The sequence below is a fragment of the Fusarium coffeatum genome (assembly GCF_003316985.1).
Source record: "Fusarium coffeatum strain FIESC_28 chromosome Unknown BRIP53273_contig_88, whole genome shotgun sequence".
NCBI lineage: Eukaryota > Fungi > Ascomycota > Sordariomycetes > Hypocreales > Nectriaceae > Fusarium > Fusarium coffeatum.
In genome coordinates, this window is record NW_022157883.1 from 67176 (window position 1) to 90625 (window position 23450).

General features: G+C 49.7%; 8 protein-coding genes across 8 annotated transcripts; 7 read left to right on the forward strand and 1 right to left on the reverse strand.

The window, feature by feature from the left end:
• Nucleotides 1-696: 696 nt before the first annotated feature.
• Nucleotides 697-3745, forward strand: FIESC28_04338 (uncharacterized protein; the record flags this gene model as incomplete). Its single annotated transcript, XM_031158485.1, has 3 exons — nucleotides 697-877; nucleotides 934-2922; nucleotides 2970-3745. 3 exons carry the CDS (start codon nucleotides 697-699, stop codon nucleotides 3743-3745), a joined length of 2946 nt encoding a protein of 981 aa, XP_031017430.1.
• Nucleotides 3746-6047: 2302 nt separating this feature from the next.
• On the forward strand, nucleotides 6048-9229 carry FIESC28_04339 (uncharacterized protein; the record flags this gene model as incomplete). The annotated part of the gene is made up of 4 exons (XM_031158486.1): nucleotides 6048-6173; nucleotides 6581-6714; nucleotides 6762-9113; nucleotides 9163-9229. 4 exons carry the CDS (start codon nucleotides 6048-6050, stop codon nucleotides 9227-9229), a joined length of 2679 nt encoding a protein of 892 aa, XP_031017431.1.
• Nucleotides 9230-10931: 1702 nt separating this feature from the next.
• FIESC28_04340 (uncharacterized protein) lies at nucleotides 10932-12818 on the forward strand (the record flags this gene model as incomplete). Its single annotated transcript, XM_031158487.1, has 1 exon — nucleotides 10932-12818. One exon carries the CDS (start codon nucleotides 10932-10934, stop codon nucleotides 12816-12818), a length of 1887 nt encoding a protein of 628 aa, XP_031017432.1.
• Nucleotides 12819-13462: 644 nt separating this feature from the next.
• FIESC28_04341 (uncharacterized protein) lies at nucleotides 13463-14493 on the forward strand (the record flags this gene model as incomplete). Its single annotated transcript, XM_031158488.1, has 4 exons — nucleotides 13463-13651; nucleotides 13705-13758; nucleotides 13815-13971; nucleotides 14030-14493. The coding sequence occupies 4 exons, from the start codon at nucleotides 13463-13465 to the stop codon at nucleotides 14491-14493; spliced, it is 864 nt and encodes a 287-aa protein (XP_031017433.1).
• A 235-nt stretch (nucleotides 14494-14728) lies between these two features.
• Nucleotides 14729-16539, reverse strand: FIESC28_04342 (uncharacterized protein; the record flags this gene model as incomplete). The annotated part of the gene is made up of 4 exons (XM_031158489.1): nucleotides 14729-15020; nucleotides 15291-15329; nucleotides 15579-16438; nucleotides 16495-16539. The coding sequence occupies 4 exons, from the start codon at nucleotides 16537-16539 to the stop codon at nucleotides 14729-14731; spliced, it is 1236 nt and encodes a 411-aa protein (XP_031017434.1).
• Nucleotides 16540-17644: 1105 nt separating this feature from the next.
• Nucleotides 17645-19698, forward strand: FIESC28_04343 (uncharacterized protein; the record flags this gene model as incomplete). The annotated part of the gene is made up of 2 exons (XM_031158490.1): nucleotides 17645-17881; nucleotides 17941-19698. 2 exons carry the CDS (start codon nucleotides 17645-17647, stop codon nucleotides 19696-19698), a joined length of 1995 nt encoding a protein of 664 aa, XP_031017435.1.
• Nucleotides 19699-20352: 654 nt separating this feature from the next.
• FIESC28_04344 (uncharacterized protein) lies at nucleotides 20353-21609 on the forward strand (the record flags this gene model as incomplete). The annotated part of the gene is made up of 5 exons (XM_031158491.1): nucleotides 20353-20405; nucleotides 20512-20593; nucleotides 20653-20735; nucleotides 20803-21400; nucleotides 21454-21609. The coding sequence occupies 5 exons, from the start codon at nucleotides 20353-20355 to the stop codon at nucleotides 21607-21609; spliced, it is 972 nt and encodes a 323-aa protein (XP_031017436.1).
• A 697-nt stretch (nucleotides 21610-22306) lies between these two features.
• FIESC28_04345 (uncharacterized protein) lies at nucleotides 22307-23128 on the forward strand (the record flags this gene model as incomplete). Its single annotated transcript, XM_031158492.1, has 3 exons — nucleotides 22307-22848; nucleotides 22911-23015; nucleotides 23068-23128. The coding sequence occupies 3 exons, from the start codon at nucleotides 22307-22309 to the stop codon at nucleotides 23126-23128; spliced, it is 708 nt and encodes a 235-aa protein (XP_031017437.1).
• Nucleotides 23129-23450: the final 322 nt, after the last annotated feature.

Sequence of the window (23450 nt, forward strand, 5' to 3'; positions counted from 1 at the left end):
CCGTTCATCAAGGTTGCAGAGATGCCCATTGAGCTGCTGTACGAAGAGAAATGACCTGCCGCAATTATGCCTGGCAAGTGGAAGTTAAACATTAAGACAAATGCTCAAAGAATCGTGTTATCCTGACTGTTTCAGTCCGATTCATTGGCTCCCGAATGTTAAACATCAGCGATATGGAATTGGATATTTCCATCCAACTGACAGCTTAAGGCTTAGAGCCAATAAGACCAAGGTAACTTTCAGGTACAGACATGAAAGGGTTGTACAGGCTGGGCCACTAGCGTGTCTCCCCTGCAGATTAAGCACTAAATTGATCGAGCGGGACCAGGACTAGATCAACGGGGCTACATCCATTAGGTGTCTAACGCGTCCCCTCATCAGCGTCATTCTAATTCTGGCCACGGTTTATGTCTTGGCCTTTTTGCATCTGCACAGCAGATTGCCTCTCGTTTTACCTCTGATCTAATAAAAGAGGGCACAAAACCTCATGATTTTCAATTCATGATCTTTCATTGATACGATTCTTTGCCTTTTGACGTTTATAGAATACCTGCTTTTCTGTTTGCGTGGCTGGATTTTGTGTATTCTCCTCTTCCATCCCCCTGACTTCTGACTTACACCAAGAAAAAACATCATCGACCATTCGAACCTTCCGGACTTGCGAACTACGTGTCTGAGAGGCTCTATTACTTCGCCATGGCTGGCTCTAGTCGCATTGGCTTCATGGCCATTGCGGTCGCTTTCCACTTGGTGTATATACTTTCTATCTTCGACATCTACTTCGTTAGCCCAATTGTCACGGGCATGCAACTTTTTGGAGTCGAGCGCCCAGCAGATTCTCCCAAAGCACCCGCGGACAGACTTGTGCTTTTCGTTGGTAAGTGGACGTACTGTTCATGCTCCAGGCTCTTAGTTAACAGATTGTGTCTTTAGGTGACGGACTCCGTGCAGACAAAGCCTTCCAAGCCCACCCCGAACCTTACCCCGAAACCGATCAAGACCTTGTTCCACGCCATCTGGCTCCTTACCTTCGCTCACGAGTATTGGAACATGGAACCTTTGGTGTTTCCCATACACGCGTTCCAACAGAGTCACGGCCAGGCCATGTGGCCCTCATTGCTGGCTTGTACGAGGACGTCTCGGCTGTTGCGACAGGATGGAAGATGAACCCCGTCAACTTTGATAGTGTCTTCAACCGCAGCCGGCACACATGGAGTTGGGGAAGCCCTGATATCCTCCCCATGTTCCAGCACGGTGCTGTTCCGGGCAGAGTCGACGCTTTCGCATACGGGGCCGAGCTTGAGGACTTCTCCAAGGATGCAACGGAGCTTGACTACTGGGTTTTTGACCATGTTAAGGATTTCTTTGCTGCAGCTGCCACGAACGAGACGCTCAACACCGCACTTCGTGAGGATAAGGTGGTTTTTTTCCTTCATTTGCTGGGTCTCGATACCACTGGACATTCCTACCGACCATACTCCAAAGAATACCTTCACAACATTAAGGTGGTGGATCAAGGTGTCAAGGAAATTGTCGAGCTTATTGAAGGCTTTTATGCCGATGACCGGACTGCCTTTGTGTTCACCGCTGATCACGGCATGTCAGACTGGGGCAGCCATGGCGATGGCCATCCTAACAATACCAGAACTCCTCTCATCTCATGGGGTTCTGGTGTTGCGGCCCCTGAATTGCACCCTGACAGTGTTGCGCCTGGTCATGATGAACTCTCTTCTGATTGGAACCTGGACCATGTACGCAGACACGATGTTGCCCAAGCTGACGTCGCCGCTTTGATGTCGTATCTGATCGGTGCCGAATTTCCTGCGAATGGTGTTGGTCAACTCCCCTTGAACTTCCTTTCTGCACCTATCAAGGAAAAGGCGGAGGCTTCCTTGGCCAACGCCCAAGTCATCCTCGAGCAGTATCGGGTCAAGGAAGAGAACAAGAGGAATGCAGAGCTTCGCTACCAGCCATACGGACCGCTAAGCGAGGACAAGCTTGGTCCAGAGTTACGTATCGCTCACATTCGCTCGTTGATCGAAGCTGGCTCCTTTGAGGAGGCTATTGAAGAATCAGATGCTCTGATGTCGATTGGTCTTCAAGGTTTGCGATATCTTCAAACTTACGACTGGTTATTCCTCCGTGCTTTGATCACTGTTGGTTACCTGGGCTGGATGGCCTATGCTACCACAACTGTCCTTTCTCTGTATGTGGTGCAGGAGAGCACACCTCCTCAACGCACATTGCTTGGGTCTGCTTTCTTTTTATCAGTCCTCGTTGCGCTCTACTCATCCTTTATCGTTTCTAAATCTCCTCCCGCGTACTACCTGTATGCATTCTTCCCTGTCCTATTCTGGGAAGAGGTCTATGCGCATAGGGCCAACGTTGTTAAAGGTTCCCACGCTTTGTTTGGTCATGTCAGGTCTGGCGGTGCCGTGATCGCACTTGTGTTCAATGTCGTTCTCTATCTTGGCGTCATTCAATCTTTGGCTTTGGGATACATTCACCGTGAAATCCTGACTGGGCTTTTTGTTGTGGGTGCTTTCTGGCCGGTAACATTGGGCTTCTCATTCTTGCGATCCCATCTTTTCTTAAGCTTGCTATGGTTCTTTTCCTGCTTGGCTATGAGCACATTCACCTTACTCCCAGCCATGAAAGTTGAAAACGTCTCTCTTATACTGGCTGGTGGTGGACTAATGACTGTCATTGGTTTGGCTTACTTGGTCCTTGAGGACTTCATCTTATCAGACTTCACGACATTCAAGGCCAAATCGAAACGTCTTGGCACAAGCCGGACTCTTGTTGGAATTCAAGTTGGCCTTATTATTCTCGCAACATTTGTTACATACTCCAGCGCTACGTCACTACAAGCCAAGCTTGGTCTTCCAAAGGGAAATCAAATCGTTGGTTGGTTTGTTCTAGGTAAATCACACTTGTTACATTTTCAAACATCATACTAATAGCAGTAGTTGTATCGCTCCTGATGCCATTGGCATATCGACTACAGCCCAACAGCCACTACATGCATCGCCTTGCCATCATCTTCCTAACATGTGCTCCAACGTTTGTCATTTTGACTATTTCATACGAAGGGCTGTTTTATGTCGCTTTCAGCATCACTTTGCTGGCCTGGGTGCGTCTCGAGTACGCAGCCCACGCCTTCTCGGAAGGCAAGGCCAAAAAGGAGGCGGCTGTCGCTGAAAGCCAGCAGCGCAAGCTGGGCACTTTCCGACCCCTGACTCTGTCTGATGCACGTATTGCACTGTTCTTTATGGTCCTGCTTCAGTCAGCGTTCTTTAGCACGGGCAATATTGCCTCCATCTCATCGTTCAGCTTGGAAAGTGTCTCGCGTTTGATTCCAGTGTTCGACCCCTTTTCGCAAGGAGCGCTACTGATCCTCAAGATCATCATTCCCTTCTTCCTCATATCAGCCAACCTTGGAGTGCTGAACAAGAGATTGGGTGTGGCGCCATCCGCTCTTTTCATGGTTGTTCTTACCGCGAGCGACGTTCTGACACTCTACTTCTTCTGGGTTGTCAAAGATGAGGGATCATGGTTGGAAATTGGTTCAACCATCACTCACTTCGCTATTGCCAGCTTCTTGTGTGTTTTTGTTGCGGCTCTCGAGTTCGTGAGCGCAGCTTTTATTGCTGGCATTGAGGTCGAGGACACGAGATCGGCCGCGATAGCCAACACAAGTACCAAGCCAAATGGCAAGGAGCCCTTGGCAGTTAAGGCAGAGTAGGTTCTGCGGTATCTATCCATACTATAGAAGAAATTAGGATATACGCTTGATGCTTTCAACTCCGATTTCCCAGTCGCTTACAGGCTATGCGCCAACTGGCACGGGCACCAATAACAAACCTGATCCATGTGACCAACGGGAGAGGTACCGCAACATCGAGCTGGGTAGGGCTGAAGGGGAAGCCTAACGGAAGATGACCGCAGGGTCACACACCTTGGTCTGAAGAGGGTGATTACGACGTTATTAATGTCTTGGCAAGAAGCATAGCACTGCCGCAGCACATCCTTCAAGGCCTCAAATCACTAACAAGGACAGCCATGTAATCAGGATCCGGGGACGCGTTCGGAAGCCCGGAGGTGTGGATAGTGTTTTATGGGGTCATCCCTCGTTGAATACTTGTAGACTTGCATGTGAAAAGCAGATCAAAGCATGCTATACACTTACCGTCTCACCGTCACCTTCATTAAACAAAACGGTCACAGTGACGTGTGACATACAGGTAGTGTGACCTTTTGGCCTGGCTTGAGCGCATCCTGTCAGCGTGAAGGATGAATTTAAGGTGTAAGTTACCTAGGAATGAGTTTCATTACCTGTACGTACAATACTTGAGAAGGTTGTCGCAAACAGATTAAACAAAGAGGCGCAGTCTGACTTCCCCAGCTTTTAACATGCGACATGTTTTGTTAAATGATGGACCAAACTCAATTGGGGATTTGGACCGCCGCCATCACGCCTCAAGGCATTCACATGTCATGAGCCAAGATGACACTACGTACGGTACAGGCGAAATGATCATGGTGTCGATCAATCCGATGAGATTTCATTTCATGCACAAGCTCGTAATAGGCGGCATGAAACAGTCAATCGACGAGGCCCCCTTTTGATCTCCAAAACGGACACATGCTACAAATCCCAAGTCACGCGCCTACGCCGCAGTTCTTTGGTGATGCTAGCTAGGGTTAATATTCATCGAACAGCAGCCAACTTAGCCAGGCCTCGTACAGAGTCTGACGGTCTAATTATTATTCAAAAACTTGTTAGCTAGTCAATCGACTCATCATCTTCTTCGGAGATGGAACTTGATACGGCATCAATCAGCAATTGAGGCGGACCACGGAACAAGTCCCATACGTTTGTGGATCCTCTTGAACTGAAGTGAGCGCCGAATCGTCTACAGTACTTTGTTCGCCTGTCCGAAAGACAAGACGGGACCACAGTGGAGGTAACGTCCACCATCTCCGACGGTGACAGGGCCACCCATGAGCTATTGTTGCTGAGGATCTGGAGTGCGCGGACTCCCGATACACCCGCCCGTTATTATTATGTGCAGCTGCTGAAGATGAGGATGGGATATACATTGCATATATCTATACAAGAGTAGGATATCCGACTGGGTCTTTCAAAGCCTGTATTATGATTGGAATAGTTAGACAATCATGCTCACAGTTTAGCTACCTGCTTGGATCTTATATCTATTACCCATATTGGAGTATAACGCTAACACTGAGCAATACCTATTCCAGGGCCTCCATGGTACGGAGTAGATCTTTCTAATGTGCGTATGTCCCCCGCTCCCGCCGCTAGCGACACCCACCTAGTTCGGCCTGTTCCATCTGGGTAGCGTAAAACCAGTCAGTAAGTCAGACTCCTCGGACGGGATGTCAATAATAGGCCTGTTCACCTTACACTGCGGAACCTTCTACCGACGTATCCGCCTGCTTACAATTGAAATCGTCTTTGCTTGGTGTTGGACAGTTTGAGGCTCTCAGCATAATTATTTGTTTTTAGCTGACGCGAAACAAAGCCAAGACTCGAGCTTACATCCAAGTGTCAAGGTGTCTCACAAACACCTTATTCGTACTGTTTTAAGGCAGGTAAGCTGTCTGCACTTGGCAATCGTACCGAGGGGTTTCATTAGGTTCCTTTGACCAGATCGAAAGATCTTCAGACCTGCCGTTTTGGTGTGGCTCTGCACATACTTCAGCACTTGCCTGCTTTCTTAGTGGTGTTCTGGTGTGTCCGGTCTGTGTCTGTGTTAGGTACCCGGTGTCAGTGCTTCCTCCTGTCTGGCTCGCGCTGGCTCGCGCTGGCTCGTACCTGCCCTGGGCCGCACTTGGACGCAGGCAAGCCCATCGCAACCTGGGCACCGACCTATCCTACCTTCCATTCTACGTTGCCTTTTTTTTTACTGCTTGCGTTTTCAACTATCGTCCTTCCCCTCTCGATACTACCGACTTTGACGATTCTCGATACTCGATACTCTCGCTTCCCATCGATATATTACCGCCGACTTTCCGGTGCCATGGACTTGGATATGTCCTCGGGCAGCGGCACGCCGCAAGTGCAACCTCAAGCTCAGCAGCAAGGAGACTCGCAGGCTCCAGGTCCGCCCGCATCTAGCACTTCGACGTCGACATCCGCTGGCGGAGTGAGTTTTCGGAGGTGAGTTGCATTTGCGACGGAAGACTCTGGAGTTTCAAGCGCTGAACTTGTTCTTTTACAAGGCAACGAGCATCGCGTGCATGCGAGGTAAGCAGTTTCTAAGTTACGCTGTCTTCTGCCGAACCTAGACACCCATGAGTGCCCCGTCCCCCTCAGCATGAGCCGAGGCATCGGCGGGCAGCAGCCCACTTCATCATGATAATATCGCGACATCCCTCAATACTTGCTGTTTCTCGTCAAGCATACCATTTTCTCTGCTTTGGCTAACGATTTAATAGACTTGTCACGCACGAAAGGTAAATTTTCCTCTTTCCATAAAGCGATGCGCCACGGAGGCAACTCAATTGAGGTTTGACCTCATCACCATCAACTACTAACCCTCAATTTGTACAGGTTCGATGCGACGCAGCAAGCCTCGGTGTGCCTTGCACAAACTGTGTTGCCTTTCAAATCGAATGCCGTATTCCAAACCCAAAGCGCAAAAAGACCACAGGCTCTGGCAGCCAAACCAACAAGGATTCCGATAGGTATGGGAATGCGCCTACACATGCATCTGGATTTCAATGGCTAACAGCACGTTTCTCTCATCTAGCGATCGAGGCGATGGTACTGAAGATCCTTCGCCGCGTCCTGCAGCTCCCCCAAGTACGGCATCACTCACGCCAAGGGCTCCTTCAGTATACCACTCCAACAATGGCACTCCTCCCACCGCTTGGACGGAAGCTCAAGCACGTAAAGAGGAAGTTGACAACGGAACCTATCTTGACATAGTCATGAAACCCAAATTTACGCGCGCACCTATCACTGAAGCTGGACGAGTCGCATATCTTGGCGAATCTTCCAATCTCACTCTGCTTGTTCACGATCGTCAAGGCTCAGCGGATGTTGTACATTACCCGCTGCCTGAGAATGTCCGCGGTACCCGAGCTCGACTTACAGAACTTGACAATGTTGAGATAGATATTCTACATCAGAGAGGGGCATTCTTGCTCCCCCCAAGAACACTCTGCGACGAACTCATCGATGCGTACTTCAAATGGGTCCATCCTATTGTGCCAGTTATTAACCGCACCCGATTCATGCGACAATATCGAGACCCCAAGAACCCTCCATCACTGCTACTACTCCAGTCCGTCCTTCTGGCAGGTACTCGCGCTTGCAACAATCCCCAACTCATGGATGCCAACGGATCGACAACTCCTGCCGCCCTCACTTTCTACAAGCGTGCCAAGGCCTTGTATGATGCCAACTATGAAGACGATCGCGTGACAATTGTTCAGTCATTACTTCTCATGGGCTGGTATTGGGAAGGCCCCGAAGATGTCACCAAGAACGTATTTTACTGGAGTCGCGTGGCAACCATTGTTGCGCAGGGTTCGGGCATGCATAGGTCTGTTGAACAGTCGCAATTAAGCCGAGCAGACAAGAGGCTATGGAAGCGTATCTGGTGGTCTCTCTTTACTCGTGATCGTTCAGTGGCGGTTGCTTTGGGTCGACCTGTCCATATCAATCTGGACGACGCAGACGTGGAGATGCTGACTGAAGACGATTTCATCGAGGATGAGGCAGACCGAGCAAGTGATTATCCACCGGATCCGATCCATGTTCAGTTCTTTCTAGAGTACGTCAAACTGTGCGAAATCATGGGATTGGTCTTGTCACAGCAATATTCGGTCGCGTCCAAAGGACTTAAACGAAATGCGATTGATCTCACGCATAGCGACATGGCTTTGGCCGACTGGCTGCAAAATTGTCCGAAAATTGTTTATTGGGAGATGCCTCGCCATCATTTCTGGTCTGCGCTACTGCACTCGAACTATTATACGACCTTGTGTCTCCTCCATCGAGCACATATGCCACCAGGTGGCTCATCGCGCTTGCCTGATCCCTCGCCTTACCCTTCCCGCAACATTGCTTTTCAGGCAGCGGCCATGATAACTTCCATCGTCGAGAATCTTGCTGCGCATGATCAGTTGCGGTATTGTCCCGCTTTCGTTGTATACAGTCTGTTTTCAGCACTTATCATGCATGTTTATCAGATGAAGTCGCCGGTCCCTTCCATTCAACAGGTCACCCAAGACAGGTTACGGAGCTGTATGTCAGCCATGAAGGAAATCTCGCGAGTTTGGCTCGTGGGTAAGATGGTGTATGCACTCTTTGAGTCTATCATGGGCAATAAGGTACTGGAAGAGCGACTGCAAAGGGCTGAAGGCAAACGACATCGAAATCTGCGCCAAAGTCTTTCACATTTGGAACAACAGCAAAATCGGCAGGCTGAAGCAACGAAACGAAAATATGACGACATGGCTATCGACTTTAGCACCACTACACCCCAGCCTCAAGAATCTTATGAGAGGTCGCGGCCTCAGACGCCGAGTGCTGTTAAAACAGAACCGATGAGCTCGATGCAACCTCCGCCAGTCACATCTCCAAACAGTAGACATACTACAGCCGATACTTTCATGGGGGGCACGAACTCTCGTCCACAAACTCGACCAGCAACGCCCTTCAATCCATCATTCTCTGTACCACCAACGCCCCCTGATCTCTACCTGGTGACAAGGAACTCTCCAAACCTGTCACAATCCCTTTGGGAGAACTTTCAACCGGATCAGTTGTTTCCTGATAGCGCTTCTATGCCAGCCTTCCCAAACCTGTCGCCGACACAAACACATTCCAATCTTGACCACAACAACATGGGTTCAATGCCATCGGGTAACGGACAAAGTGGGATGCACAACCCACAAGCGGGACAATTTCAACACCGCGGGAATGGAATGATGCCTCAAGGCTTTCAGAGTCACGGAAACATGTGGCAACAACCTAACCTCGACCCTAACTTACCGGAGGGGCAGAGCCCAGATAGCTGGAGTACCGCATCAGGACCAGGTCAAGCTGTTCCAACAACACTCAACGTAGAGGACTGGTAAGTGTCTTGACATGCCCTATTAACATACTCCTTACTGATTCTCCAGGTTTCAATTCTTCGGTATCAACGGTACAGATCCCAATCATATTAATCTCGACATGCCATTGGGCTGAACAGGATAGTCGGATATAACACAATAAGTGCTGCTATCGTGACCTGGAGCTATATACCAAACCCCACGTACTTGACCAGCTGCAACTTGATAGTGAACTCAGGTGGCTTAGCAATTGATTGTACATGGCCCAAGATGCCTCTAGACCTGGCATGAATAGTACAACCTCAGTGCCCCCTGTCGAATTGATCCTCATCAGAAAGTGACGGGGAGCATGTAGGACAATTGACAGCAATGAAGGTATGACGATGGCGGTAATAACGCCAGTTCTACAGAGTATGGTTCAGGTCATGAAGTGGCAATGTGGCAGACCAAGATATATACATCATAATTGAAATACTAGCAATCCATTTCTGGCTGAACAAGCCTAAAGCTCGTGCAAAAAGACTCGAATGGGTATAACAACTCATGTGTCCGTAACTTGAAAGCTGGAGGGGTCCATGTGGGACAGCATTAACACCTTCTGGAAATCCGGGTAGGGTTTTCAGGGGACTCTCAGGGGTTTGAGGCTACGTACAGTACAGTCTAGTGGAACGACTTAATTCTGTGACGCTAGGTTTAGTGTTTCTTCCAATCTGAAGCATCCAAAGATGGACGTGGGTCATTCCTCTCCACGCGGCCTACTCCATTGTCCCCAGCTAAATTTATTAACAAGTTCAAAGGGATGGAGTATTCGTGTACATTATCACTCCTATCTCGAGGAATAGTAATCTCGAGGCACCAAGACTATATCGCAAGGTAGAATGCGATTACTGTGTCCTATCATGTCCCCGAATATTTTGACTTCCGGAAATAGTACTCAGGGTTTTACCAGGGCTGTGCATAAGATCTGATTATCTTGGAAAGCATTTAACGTGAGTAGGTACTGTCCAGTGGCTTTTTAATCTCGGATCCCTCTGTCGGTAGAACACAAGCACGCGTCTTTATTGGCCGCAAATTGCATTCTTTGCTCTGGAATGGATTTACAGTTCAAGTTGGGTTGATTGAGTCTCGGCCGGTTGCATCATTTAAGCACCAAGCAATCTACAGCAAAGCTCTTGGACAAAGTATCTCCAAGGTACCCAAGCTTAGTAGTGGGTATCAGAAAGGTTGTTCTCTAAGCTGTCAAGTAAGGAAAGGAAATGGCTTAGGGGGCTGGTTTAAACTCACAAGAAGTGATTAAACTATTTTGTCCTTTATGCTCGCGGTCTGATGCCAAGTACACTTTAGGTAATGAGTCCCTGGGGTACTGACGAGTGCCCCCTGCTGCACATACAATTGGACCCATCCACTCTCACTAAGGTATGGAAGTTACCTAGCTTTCCGCTGGCTCTAGGCCCACCGAAGCAACCTTGTCCCAAGAACGACCACCTCTATCACATCCCACGAAGAAACGTAGCGCATATTACAACAGCTCGAGTTCCTGTCTTCTTGATATCAGTGAAGGCTAGAAGCAGATTCAAAAACCTGGTTAATACTCGAGTGCATTGGACCCTGTTCCATCTTACTCATCGCCTCCGCTAGCGATCGGGGATCCTTGACAGGACCCTCCTAATCCTCTCTCTATCTCCGCCTGGCTATCTCGCCCCTCGAACCCTTACCGTCTTCTTGATGCATACTGAATGACTTCGACTACGACCTTAGTCGCCGTGCCTTGAGTGCCACGCACTTGTGCAGAGTCGCACCGATACACCTCGAATATATCGTTGTCGAGTTGACATATCATGACCGACCGCTCTGCGCGGCCCTCGCCGCATCGGTCCTCATCGGCACTCGCACCTGCCAACTATGCTTCAGACTCCGCCTCTGTTCGCCCTCGAAATCGACGCCTTGCTAGCACACTCGATGATGACAGTGATACCGCTACGTCCCGCGAAGCCAGCCGCTCCCGCCGTGGCCGTAACCTCAATGTACACGATACTACAACCTCTGCTTCACCTGCACGAAGTTATGGTCTCTTGTCAGCCTTGAGTCCTGATAACAGCCGTTCTGCGAGCCCTCTTCCCCAAGATCGAGGGACTGCCGTACCACACCGTACCAATAGCGCAGCGAACCTCTCCAATTTCTTAAACGACTCGTTGACGTCGAGCTGGGCTTCCATTCAGGGGTTTACGTCCTCTCTCATATCGGGCGACAATGGCGCAGCCAGGAGGAGCCAATCCCATAATCGAGCAGGATCTCGACCTGGGACATGGGGCAGGGACTTCTCCAGTAGCGGTAGCTCGAAGAAGACAGGTGGTGCGTGGGGTCCCGCGCCTCCCAAGGAGCCAAATCTAAATGACGTGGGCGCTGGATCTCGGGAAGAGCGCGAAGCTGCTTTGAAAGCTGCGAAGAGGGCCATGGTGTTAGAAAGCCACGATGGTGTTAACGGAGGACTAGATGTCAGTGGGAAACACAAACGCCGCAACTCCGACGAATCTGCACCCGAACAGTCTCAGCCTGAGGAGTATTTGGTCTACATTCACAAAGTCGAGCCCAGCGACACTTATGCGGGCTTGATTCTGAGATACCAGTGCCGCGAAGATGCATTCAGAAAGGCCAATGGGCTCTGGACGCGGGACAGCGTACAGGTGCGCAAATATTTGACGATTCCAGTCGATGCTTGCGATATTCGTGGGCGACCTTGTGATCCACCATCATGGCACAATGCGCATGGTGTTGATCTGCTTGCTCCAACCCCTGCTGCGGAAGAGAGCGCACCGGCAGTCCACGATGACTTCTTCAGCAGTCGACCAACTAACGGAACACCATCGGCAACCCAGTCAGTCGAAGAAGACAGACCATGGACACACGTACGATGGGTCAAAATCGACTCATTCTCACAACCAGTAGAGATCGCACGAGTCGCACGGAATGCTATGGGTTACTTTCCACCTCGCCGAAAGAAGAGTATTAGGACTATTTCAACTCTCTCGACGCCCCGGCAAAGTCTAGATCTATCAAGCAATCCGCCTGGGTCTACGGGCACCTCGTCCCGTCGTCAAAGCTCTCTCGGACATCGGCCGCAGCTTTCGAATACCGTTATGTCAAGCCCAGTCCGAGGCACAGGCACAATTAGCGAAGCCGGCGAGTCTTTGCCTGCCTGGATGCGTCGACCCGGAGGTGTTGGTTCAATGGGCATGGGGACACGAGCCCCAGGGCCAGACAAAGACTATCTTAATACGTGGACCAAGAAGCATTTGCCTGGTCTAACACTGGAAGGCATTCCCTCCATGTCTATAATGGGCTCAGAAACAGCTCACTTTGGTTTCAAATCCGGGGAGTCGTCAACCATTGTAGAAAACTCCACCGGAGAGGGCCAAGATTCTACCTCCACGCAACAGGGCAACGGGTTAGACAAGGCGGCTGCTGCGGTAGAAACTTGGCTAAGAGGCGCTCTTTCGCGCAAACCAAGCTCGCAACTGGAACGAATACGTGGAATGCCCGAGGGAAGGCCTGAACGGAACGGTGATCTTATAGAGTTGACTGACACTGGTAGTGATGATGGAGGGCCATCAGCAGGAGCCCCGTCCGGCCTGCTGGAGTCCCTACAGATCACGAGCAGTGGTCGGAGTGATTATGAAGGAGGCATCCGGGGAAGGGTGGCAGTCAAAGGCGGTAAGGACGATTAGACTCCGAGCCGCACCACTTGAGCTCAGGGTTCTTTGGGAGAGATCAGGTAGAAAGCCTTGCGGCTGGGACGAGGACGGGGAGGCGTTAGTCGTGGAGAACTGCATGTTGCAACTGGTTTCAAGCTGCAAGGCGTTAGGTGGCATTTGCGATACTTCAGGATATATGCATAAATCATAGCAAAAATCGAGGAGCGTTTGAGAGGTTTTTGGATGAAATCGGGGTTACAATCTGAACATACTAAGCCCAAGTACAATTTTATGGCATATCGGAGAGCATCAATCAGACAATGAGCAGAATCAAGATGCTTTATCAACATCAACTGTAAGGAAAGAAACTTCACAAATATATTACAATGAATTGAAATTAAGCAACTGAAGTAAACAAGTATTTGTTATGGTCGAGACAGAGAGCTATGTGAGTCTGCTGTAGTTCTTCTGTTCGATGCATTTTGACCCTTGATTGGTGCATGACGGACTTGGTTCTTATCCCCACATCATTCCCGGTCATGTTGAAATGCGTGGCTCTTTTTAGTACTTGTCTAACTCAGTATCCCTGGCCATGATATTAGCCAAACTACGCCAGCAACAAATCTCATTATAGCAAGCCAGGTTTTGTAAACCCCTTCAAACCAGCTGCATTCAAGATGCCCATCTGTATCGAATGCAGACATCCCGTTAAGACGCTTTGGACGGCATATTCTGGTGCAGGGGATAAGGCGAGTGGACACAATATTCGACTTACTGTCTGTCGCAACTGCGGCTCCTTCTGCGACAAGTATGTTGAGCATGACTTTGTCGTCTTATTCATAGACCTGGTTCTTATAAAACCTCAGGTAAGTTTCTTCTTGTCATCTGTATGATGTTGCAGCTTCTGATCATTTCATAGGTCTATCGGCATTTGTTGTATAACACCCTCATGCGTGACGATGATCGTCTAGATGTAAGTTATGATGAGCAAATATGAGCCGTGTAGAATTCGCACTGACAACTTCTTAGCCTTCTATCATTCGTCTTGGTATTCTACTACTTCTCTTTGATGTTTACTTGACGTGGGCACGACTAGAAAAGCAGACAGTACCTGACGCCCTGCCAGGGGCAAGTAATCTGGGCAGACTGGCACAACAACCAATTGTTCTTCAATACCTCTTCTTCCGTAAGATGATAGCCCCAAGGTCACTCACAAGATCTATTAACTAACTCTTCTGTTACAGTCGTCTTTTGCGCCCTCTCTACAGCAGCGTTCCATGTGAGCATACGCTTCCTCACATCGTCTGCATTCTCACCTCTCAATCTTCTGGGCATCCTGCCTCAGTACACAAGGCCAAACTCAGTGTCTACAGCTCTTTTGGTCTCGTCATCTACCAAGCTTTTCCCCATACTGATGGTGATTTGGGACTATGACGTCCCTGCCTCAGCTCGTTCCCTTGGTTGGGCTGTCGTGGCCAACAATGTCGAAGCTCTCCGCATCCTTCTCGATTGCGGATATGTAACAGCATGCTTTCTCGCCATCGCAGGAGCAGCATCGCGCTGGGTTGTCGGTCGAGCGGTTTTGCTTGCTGCTGGTCTTGCGGACGTTGACTCAATAGGCGAAAGCGGTGTGGCAGCTGATGGTAAAGCGCTATGGGCATTGTTGATGTATGCAAGGGAATGGGCAGGTCGTCTCGCTGTTGGATAGGTTCAACCACTTTAAACAGGCAGCAAAGTAATCACGCTAGAACTCGAAAAGAGAAATGTTTATATGCAGAGCGCATCTTTGGCTTGGTATATCAGACATTCCAACTCCGTATGTAACAAAACAGCAATAACAGTATGAGTGTTAAGAAGACGGGCATTTAAAATTACAAGCGCATCCTCATGACAGTCCCTCCCTTCGTTCCACCTCTTCCCCAATGCATATTATAGGTAGGCGTCTAATCGAGGTACTCTTCGCGGATGCCGCTTTTTCTGGGCGCAATAAGGGGATGGAGTTGGGCGAGGAACGTGATAGCCCACATGAGATAGCAGCAAACGATGGCTAGGATAGTAGAGGATCGCCAGAGTCTGTGAGGGTACATGTCAGCTATGCTACATCGCGACCGGCCAGGGAGGAATCGCATCGGCGGGGAAGGGTTTACTGACACTTGGTTTTCACCCTTGGGAGCAAGGAACCACGAGGCAACGCACAGGGCGCCGACGACAGCGAGGCCGATGAAAACGGCGTATCTACGATGCTGTTAGGTCTTCCACGCGTCGTTCTGAAGAGGAAGTCGTTGTATACCCTTGAGCCATGATCGCGATTTTATTCGAGTATTATCCCGCCGGCAGGAGCTTCGTGTAGATGCGTTCGGGTAGTAGTTGAGCTTGGTTTTCGGATAAGGAGCTTTCTCGAGGTTGATGTCGTCGATGATGGTGAGCTTGTTCTTGGATTGGTTGCATCACTGAACTGCGACAGGAGGCTCCATGCTGAGTCAGCGGTATCGGCCAAACACTTACCCTAGACCAGTAAAGTGAAAGTTATCAATGATGGGCATCCTAGCAAAATGCTCAGTATTAGCCAGTTTAATCTGCGATGTGAATGTTATCTCTACTCCTACATACGAGCCATTGTAATATTGTGACTCTTTCATTACATGGAAGGATGTGGTTGTTGGTTTATGTTCAGATTGGTTTTGGTGTTAATGGAACCTTTTTACTATAAATCCAGCGATAAGCGTCACGTTCTTCTACTGTAGTTTGTTGACGAAACATCCCAATATATCTATCTAGGCATCGTTCTCATACTTGAGACCGGACTCTTTACGAACAGCTCCATATATACCAGCCATGTCGGCAGATGAACCAATATGGTCATAGGCCATCGCCAAATGCGCGTCCGCAGCTTCAACATTCCGCAATTGAACGCCAGCAGATTTAGCCAGATTCATTGCATGACGCGCATCCTTTCTTGCCAGCTCTACGGCAAAGAGGGGCTCCTCTCGCTTGTAGTAATCGCCTGTTAGCATGCGTTCGCTATAAGCGGCATAAGGTCCTCCGAAAACCGACTGAACGAATTGATGGATAGCCTCAGTACCCAGCCCTGTCTTTTCTGCCGCAACATGAGCCTCGGCGAGCTGCTCCGCCATGTTCAAGATAAAGGTGTTTCCGAGGACCTTGAGAGTCAAAGCCTTGCTGTATGGCTGGTCCGAAAGGTCAATATCGGCCTTGGAGGTGACGCCCTTGAACCATGCCTTTGCCTTTGTGACGCTGGCGGCAGGTCCAGCGAGCACTCCAACAAGCTGACCAGCGTCGGCCATCTGAGGAGCACCAAACACAGGTGCAGCAACGAACTCAGCTCCCTTGTCCGTAACAATTTTCGCAATGGCTTCGGTTGTCTCCGGGTGGATGGTTGAACTCTCAATGAAGAGCTTGCCCTTGACATCACTCTCAAGCATTGTCTTATAAGTCTCTTGCACAGCCTCATCGTTTGCAATACAAGAGAAGATGATGTCTGCTCTTGCGACACCATCGGCAAGTGACTCGATGACTTCGGTCTTGCCGGCAGGGAGGGTAGCACTGAAGTCTGTTGTCCTCTTGGTCGATCGGTTGTACAGAAGGAGGGGCCCATCCATATTACCCTTCTCGACGATATTCTTGCTCATGCCCTGTTGTTGTTAGCCATATTGTCATAGGGCCTCTGAGTGAATCGATTGGAACGTACCCTCCCCATATTTCCAAGGCCGATCCATAACAACGTAGGAGCCATGATGATAGAGCGGATTGAGAGGGTTAGGACTTGGAGTTGTTGATACTTGAACCAGAAACTGTAGTTTGAGTAAGTAGGCTTTCTCTTGTGTCAATAAGGAGCGTCTACAAGTGTTTTATAGGAAAGATATACGGAGTTTAGTCGCCGACGAGACCACAGTTGGGTGGGGGTAATGGGGGCAATGGAGACTGAGTGGGTGTAACACGGAGATATAACGTTAGAGAGAGAAGCTATCATCAATCTTGGAACCTTTGCATGAGTGGCGCTGAGTCTTCATAACTCAGCATGTACTTGGGTTTGTAAGCCATGATGTCCGTCAGAAGAGTTTACCAGAATTCTCGAAATATGGCTCCAAAAACGGTTGCCAGTAATTGCCAGTTCCTCAGTATTTGATAATCTGTGACAAATTGAGTGATATTATATGACGCAGCTACCGTGTTGAGATGTTGTTGGTTTGACTACCTCCATCTACATGGGGACTAGACTTGAGGGTCCCTTGAAGGATGGAGTTCCTAACACCTAGCAATCATGGCTACCTCTTAGTAAGTAGACAACAGACTTGTGATCCATTAGAGTAAAGTATTATAGACTGTAAAGTCGACCTCTTAATTCTCAGAGAAGTGCATCTGGCTAGAGCTTGCAGTTTAGCAGCTAACAAGTGCCGACGGTATCCATCGTCATCACTAACATGGATGGATACTCGGATCCTCTTAGCGACATCGGCGGGATCGAATCTGGGGCTTATCAGCTTATCGCACACATGGCACTGTCTCCAAAAAAAGTTGTTAACCTCCACTACCCGGAGTGGGCAGCTATTTGATCTGATAAAAGTCCCAGGCCCAGTTCTCCTCTGCTGAGTTTGACTCACGGGAGTTACACTTTCAACTGCACCTGCATATTCCTCTTTTCTGAGGAGTCATCCAGCGATGCTCTGCAGTTAACATCGATTCTCTCCCCCTACGGCCGCTCTCAATTCAGCATAATTATAGGTCATCCGGGGGAGGTGGTGCCAGCCAAAGCTCCTCTATTCCAACTCATATCTCCACTGTGGTCAGACACAAGTAAAAAGTAAAGTCGTCTTGATCAACACATATCTTGTGCCATCATGAGCTGGCCTCGCATACTGAAGCAAGCGCCAAGGTGCGGTCATTGTGCGCCAGCTACAGAATCGCACCTCGCAGCATCTTCGCATAACGTCACCAACTCCTTCCGATCTCGGTATCGCGGGTTTGCTTCACAGCACGGCAATAAAAGCTCGTCGCCAGCATGTCTCTCCCCAGGTGCTGCCCGCCGCATGTCGGCAGCTTCTACGGCAATCGCCAAAAAGAAGGCTATTGATAGGGTATGTTGGCCAAGCTGGTCGCTGGTATTGCATCGCTCATCCATCTAACTTACATGCAGGACTTTATCGTATCGGTTCTGGAGGTTTCAGCGACCAAGCGCGATGCCAAAGGCTACCTACAGAAATATGCCGGCAAGACTGGCAAGAACCCAAAGTCTCTAGCCGATTCACCTCTATTTGTTCAAGGTGACCTTCAGCAAGAAACAGCGCCCGAAACACCGAAGCCTCCACATGTTGCCATCATGAAGCTTCGCGCTCCCCAGGAGATTGATGCCGAGACTCTTGATGGCGTGGCGAACACCCTCTCTCAATTGCGCAAACTTGGTCTCTTGAGCGTGGTTGTCATTGACTGTGGCATCGATGCATCGCGAACGACTTATCAGGATCAGACTTTCCGGCTTTGTGAGGCTATCGATCGTTTCCAAGATCATGGAGCTCGCGCTGTCACCAATGCATTTGTGTGTGACGAGTCATCTATGCAAGAAAGCACACCACAGGAGCCAACGCCCGTTGACATAAGAGTTGAAGATCCTCGCTTTCTCGACCGCATTCTACACCACCGGATGTTACCCGTCATCCCTTCAGTTGTCACTCGTGATGTCACCCGGCCACCTCAACCGGTTGATTCGAATCAAATCGTGTTGGCACTTACCAGATACTTTGCGGGCTTGCAATTCAACAATTCTAGCGAGGCAGACAGTTCCCCTTCCGAACCCATGGCTCTCGTAGAGAGAATCATCCTCCTTGATCCTCTCGGAGCAACACCAATGACTGGACGACCTGGGGCAGCTCACCGGTTCATCAACCTACAACAGGAATATGAGCCGATATTGAAAGAGCTTATGGGACCAGACGGATCACCGCTTGTTGATGACAAGAACATTCGCGCCTCGACGACCGCTCATGCTTCAAATTTAGCTTTAGCTAAAGATGCATTAGCCATGCTGCCGCATACAGCATCAGCTCTCATCACGACGCCTAATGCCGCTGCCAATCTTACTGAGATCTCATCCAAGTCCTCCGAGCTGGCAGGATCGAATTCTGAATTCGGGATTAGCGGCATGGTTACGACCCGGCGCAAGAAGAATCCATTATTGCACAATCTTCTTACTAACAAACCGGTATTCTCATCCTCTCTACCTATGGCGCGCGCTCCAACCAATTCTGGTAAGGAGCAGACGGTAGGGGTATCCGTGGGCTCAACTCTTCTCAAAAAGGGCATGCCCCTTCGAGTATTCCCACATCCCCGCGAGAATCCATGGCGCCCACCTCAGCCTGGGGGCCCTCGCTTGCGATTGACCGACAAGTGCATTGATCTTCCTCGGCTGGTCCATTTGATTGAGGACTCATTTGGCAGAAAACTGGACGTTGACGACTATCTCAACAGAGTGAACGAAAACCTTGCTGGTGTTATCATCGCCGGAGAATATGAAGGCGGAGCTATTTTGACTTGGGAGAAGCCCAAAGGTCTGGACGATCAGACCGCATATGAGCAAGGCCGCTACGTCCCTTACCTGGATAAGTTCGCTGTGTTGAGGAAGAGCCAAGGGAGCGGTGGTTGCGCTGATATTGTGTTCAACGCAATGGTGCGAGGCTGTCTTCCCGAAGGTGTATCTTGGCGAAGCCGAAAGGACAATCCAGTCAATAAGTGGTATTTTGAGCGATCTTTAGGAACCAAGAAATTGTCAGACTGCAACTGGACAATGTTTTGGACAACGCCTAGTTTGGATATGGAGAGTCCTATTTTGCAGGATTACGAATCCGTGTGCAGGGGAGTAGAGCCGTCTTGGGCAGATAATAAACACATCTTGGAATAAATGTTAGAGATATAGATAGAGAAAAAGTACAAAAACTGGCTTGAACAACGTTTCCTTAGATCTACTTGATCGATGCCAATTTAAACTATGATCTATTAAAACTGGAGGTTTAGAACCAGCAATTGTCACATGGCGGGCGAAATTGTTGCCAACCGCAATAGAATACATATCTGGTACGTCACTGGTATGGGAAGGGATTTTGGTCTTAAGACAGACAGGCCCCTTAAAGTAGGTACCAAGATGTTACCTTTTCATGGCGTCCAACTGAAGAGCGTCCAGTGGTCTTGATGGTTTCCAGGGTCTCCCTCACTTTGTAGCTGTGAGCCCTGAAGCTTCGAGGGACCATTTAAGAGCGGGGATGAGGTGGGGTTGTACCCCTGGAGAAGGGAGGTTCCAAGCCTCAAGCTCCAACCAACTACAGGAGAGGACAGAGAAGTCCAGCCAGTGCTCTGCGGTGCGGTGGGGGTTTCACCTGGGCTCTCATATCTATCGAGTCCAGTCCAGCCAAATATCTCCCGTACCTGATTAACTACGGATACCTGAACTACGCTGACGCAAAGAGCCTCCTTGTCATTTTGCCCCTAACAAAACCTCCAACCAAGCTCATACCTACGAACCCTCAAGCCACTTACTCGAACCGACCAAACCGTCAGAATGGATTTCGGAAACCTTGGAGGAACCTTCGGCAACGTTGGAAAGTCGCTTTCGTATGTGCTCCCCTTGCACTCGCAGACGATGCAAGCTTGCAACATGTCACCCCCAAAGCTCTCGTCGTAATCCAATTCAACATGATGCTTACCGCTTTTAATACAGCAACTTCGGGGCCTCTGTCACCCCCTTTGCGTCGCGCACTTTCCAGTACACCAAGGAGCAGTTCGGCCAGACCGAGGACAAGGTGGGTTGAAGCTTTTCGCACTCTATCGCGCAACCATCGTTCTGACATGTGGCCTACAGACCCAGCTCCCTCCCGACTACATCGACCTTGAGAAGCGTGTCGATGCTCTCAAGCAAGCTCACCAGAAGATGCTTGCTGTGACGTGAGTCTTACAATACTGACTTGTGCCTTCACATGTCAGAAGTCAGTGTTCTGATAAGGAATTATAGCTCGCAATACTCCAACGAGGCCTACGACTACCCCCCTAACATCAAGGAGACCTTCCAGGATCTTGGCCGCACCGTCAGCGAAAAGGTCAGCCTTCTTTCCACCGCCACCTCTCCCGCCGAAGCCCAGGCCGCTCTCGTCGCTCCTCCTGCTGCCAAGCCCCAGCCCAAGACTTTCAGCCATGCTGTCGCCCGTGCCAGTCTGTCTAGCAGCCAGCTGCTTCACCAGCACCACACCGGTGCTGGCGAAGACCCCCTTGCGACAGCCCTGGAGAAGTATGCGCTTGCTAGCGAGCGTGTTGGCGAGGCCCGTCTTGCCCAGGACGCTGCGATTCAGAGCAGATTCCTCGCTGGTTGGAACACCACTCTCAACACTAACTTGAACTTTGCTACTCGCGCCCGCAAGAACGTTGAGAACTCTCGTCTCTCTCTGGATGCTGTCAAAGCTCATGCAAAGGGCACCACTTTCCGCATTGGCGGCCACCAGGGCGACCAGGCTCACGAGGAGCCAGAGTTGAGCCCTGAGGCCCAGGAAGAAGTTGAGAAGGCCGAGGACGAGTTCGTCACCCAGACCGAGGAGGCTGTTGGTGTTATGAAGAATGTGAGTTCGAAATCGAAACAGAATATCAACCGTCAGGATGCTAACTGTGCCAGGTTCTTGATACACCCGAGCCTCTGCGAAACCTTGCCGAGCTTGTCTCTGCTCAAATTGAGTACCACAAGAAGGCATATGAGATTCTCACTGAGCTCGCCCCCGTCATTGAGGGTCTTCAGTCCGAACAAGAAGTGCGGCGCGCCTCTGCCTTTTGATTCATTATGGAAAGGGGCTGACATATTGTGCTTTAGGCCGCTTACCGCAAGAGCCGAGAGGAATCTTCTTAAAACGGCGGCAATCGGAGAGATGATATCCATGAAAGCCGTTGAAGATCTTGGAATGACTATGCCGAGTCGAGCCTCATAGGGTACATGATCTGAGCGGACATGAGCTTGTGTGTTTCTTTTTTTCTAGTTTTCCTGCGTCAAGGTTATATGTTACATGTCTGGACGATACAAGTTATTGACTCGACTGAGGTACTGAGACATCAATCAACAAAAGATTGAGGGGTTTTCTTTTGATATATATGTGTAGAAAGACTTAAATGCATGTCTAGATCAAGATCCACAGTAAGAGGGTCCTTGTGATGTATAACTAGAGCTTGGTCCTGGCTTCAAGTCTGGTACGCAATGGTGCAGCTATTCGGGCTCAATCTATCTTTGGCTATCACGAAACACATACCAGAACTACCCAGACTTGTTTGAATTGTCTAATTCCTAGCAAGCGCACATCGAACTATTCCATGCAAGATGAGTGGTGATGCCATGATCCGACTCTGTGGTCACGTGATGACACACGTGCAAGCTGGATCGGCAATGGTGGGCTAGAGTCCAATGAGGTCAATTCAATTTCCTCTGACCATTCCATCAACCTCGAAGTCACGACGAAGTAATTGCAATTGACCTCGCCAGGATGAGGCCAACAGCTCGTGTGTTTGCGCGCTACTTGGAGGCCGGTACTCCTACCGGTCTCACCGGTCTCTGGACTCATGCTACGCCTAGATCGACCCTCCTCTACCTCTACGGAACGACCCTCAGCAAACTCCAGAACTTCCCCGAGACCTCCGTGTACCGCCAATCCGTCGAGACCGTAACAAAGCACCGCATGTCCTTTGTCGAGCAGATGGTCCCCCCCGGCTACAATGAGTGGGCAGCCCGCGCCAAGGAGCTTGTCAGCAAGAACTCGTCACAGTTCCGCGTTGCCAGCGGCCGCGTCGATGGCAGTGAGGCCCACACCGTCAAGCTTGGCGACAAGATCTTTGTGGTGGGACGAAAGCATGAGGCGGGTGATATCCGACTTGAGGAGTGGAACGGCGAGGAGGACGAGGGTTCTGAGTATGAAGGTATCCGAACGCTCAAGGAACGAGAGGACCAGGTTACCTGGGCGGAGCGCAAGCCGCTGGAGGACCATGAGAAGATTGAGTGGGAGGACGAGCCTCAGATGACTGCCGACCAGTATGTTTTACCTCCGACGGCTTGATACGGAATCAGAACAGTTCAACTAACCGGCTTGACAGAGTCCATGAACTCGAGCAGAAGATCGGAGCTGGCCTCATTGAGGAGGTTATCCAGGTCGCTGAGGGCGAGCTTAAGCTTGTTGAGACTATGGAGAAGACCAAGGTGTAAGTTGCGATATCCCAATGTCATTACAGCTATACTGACAACAAGCTACAGCTGGGAGGACCTTGAGGAGAAGCCTGTCCCTGGCCAGTGGACTTACTTCGACCGAACCTAAACAAAGCAGATGTAAAACTACAAGGGAGGTCATGTATATAGGATGGGTATGCTGTGCTTTGTGATTGGGTCAATTGAAATGAAACAGAGAGCATTGATCAATCCGTTTGTGTTTGCGATGAACTTGGGCGGCAACATTTGATATCCCGTCGAGTGACTATACCTTGTCTTTTGTCGTCCGTCAAACGTCTCGCTTTGATTAGCACGCCGGAATAGTCCCGGTTACGAGTTTCTTGAATTTGGTCTTTGCAAGTACTATGAATTAAGCACCCACCTATGTATTCACCTCAAAGCATAATATAGAGTTGGCTGTACTACGATAG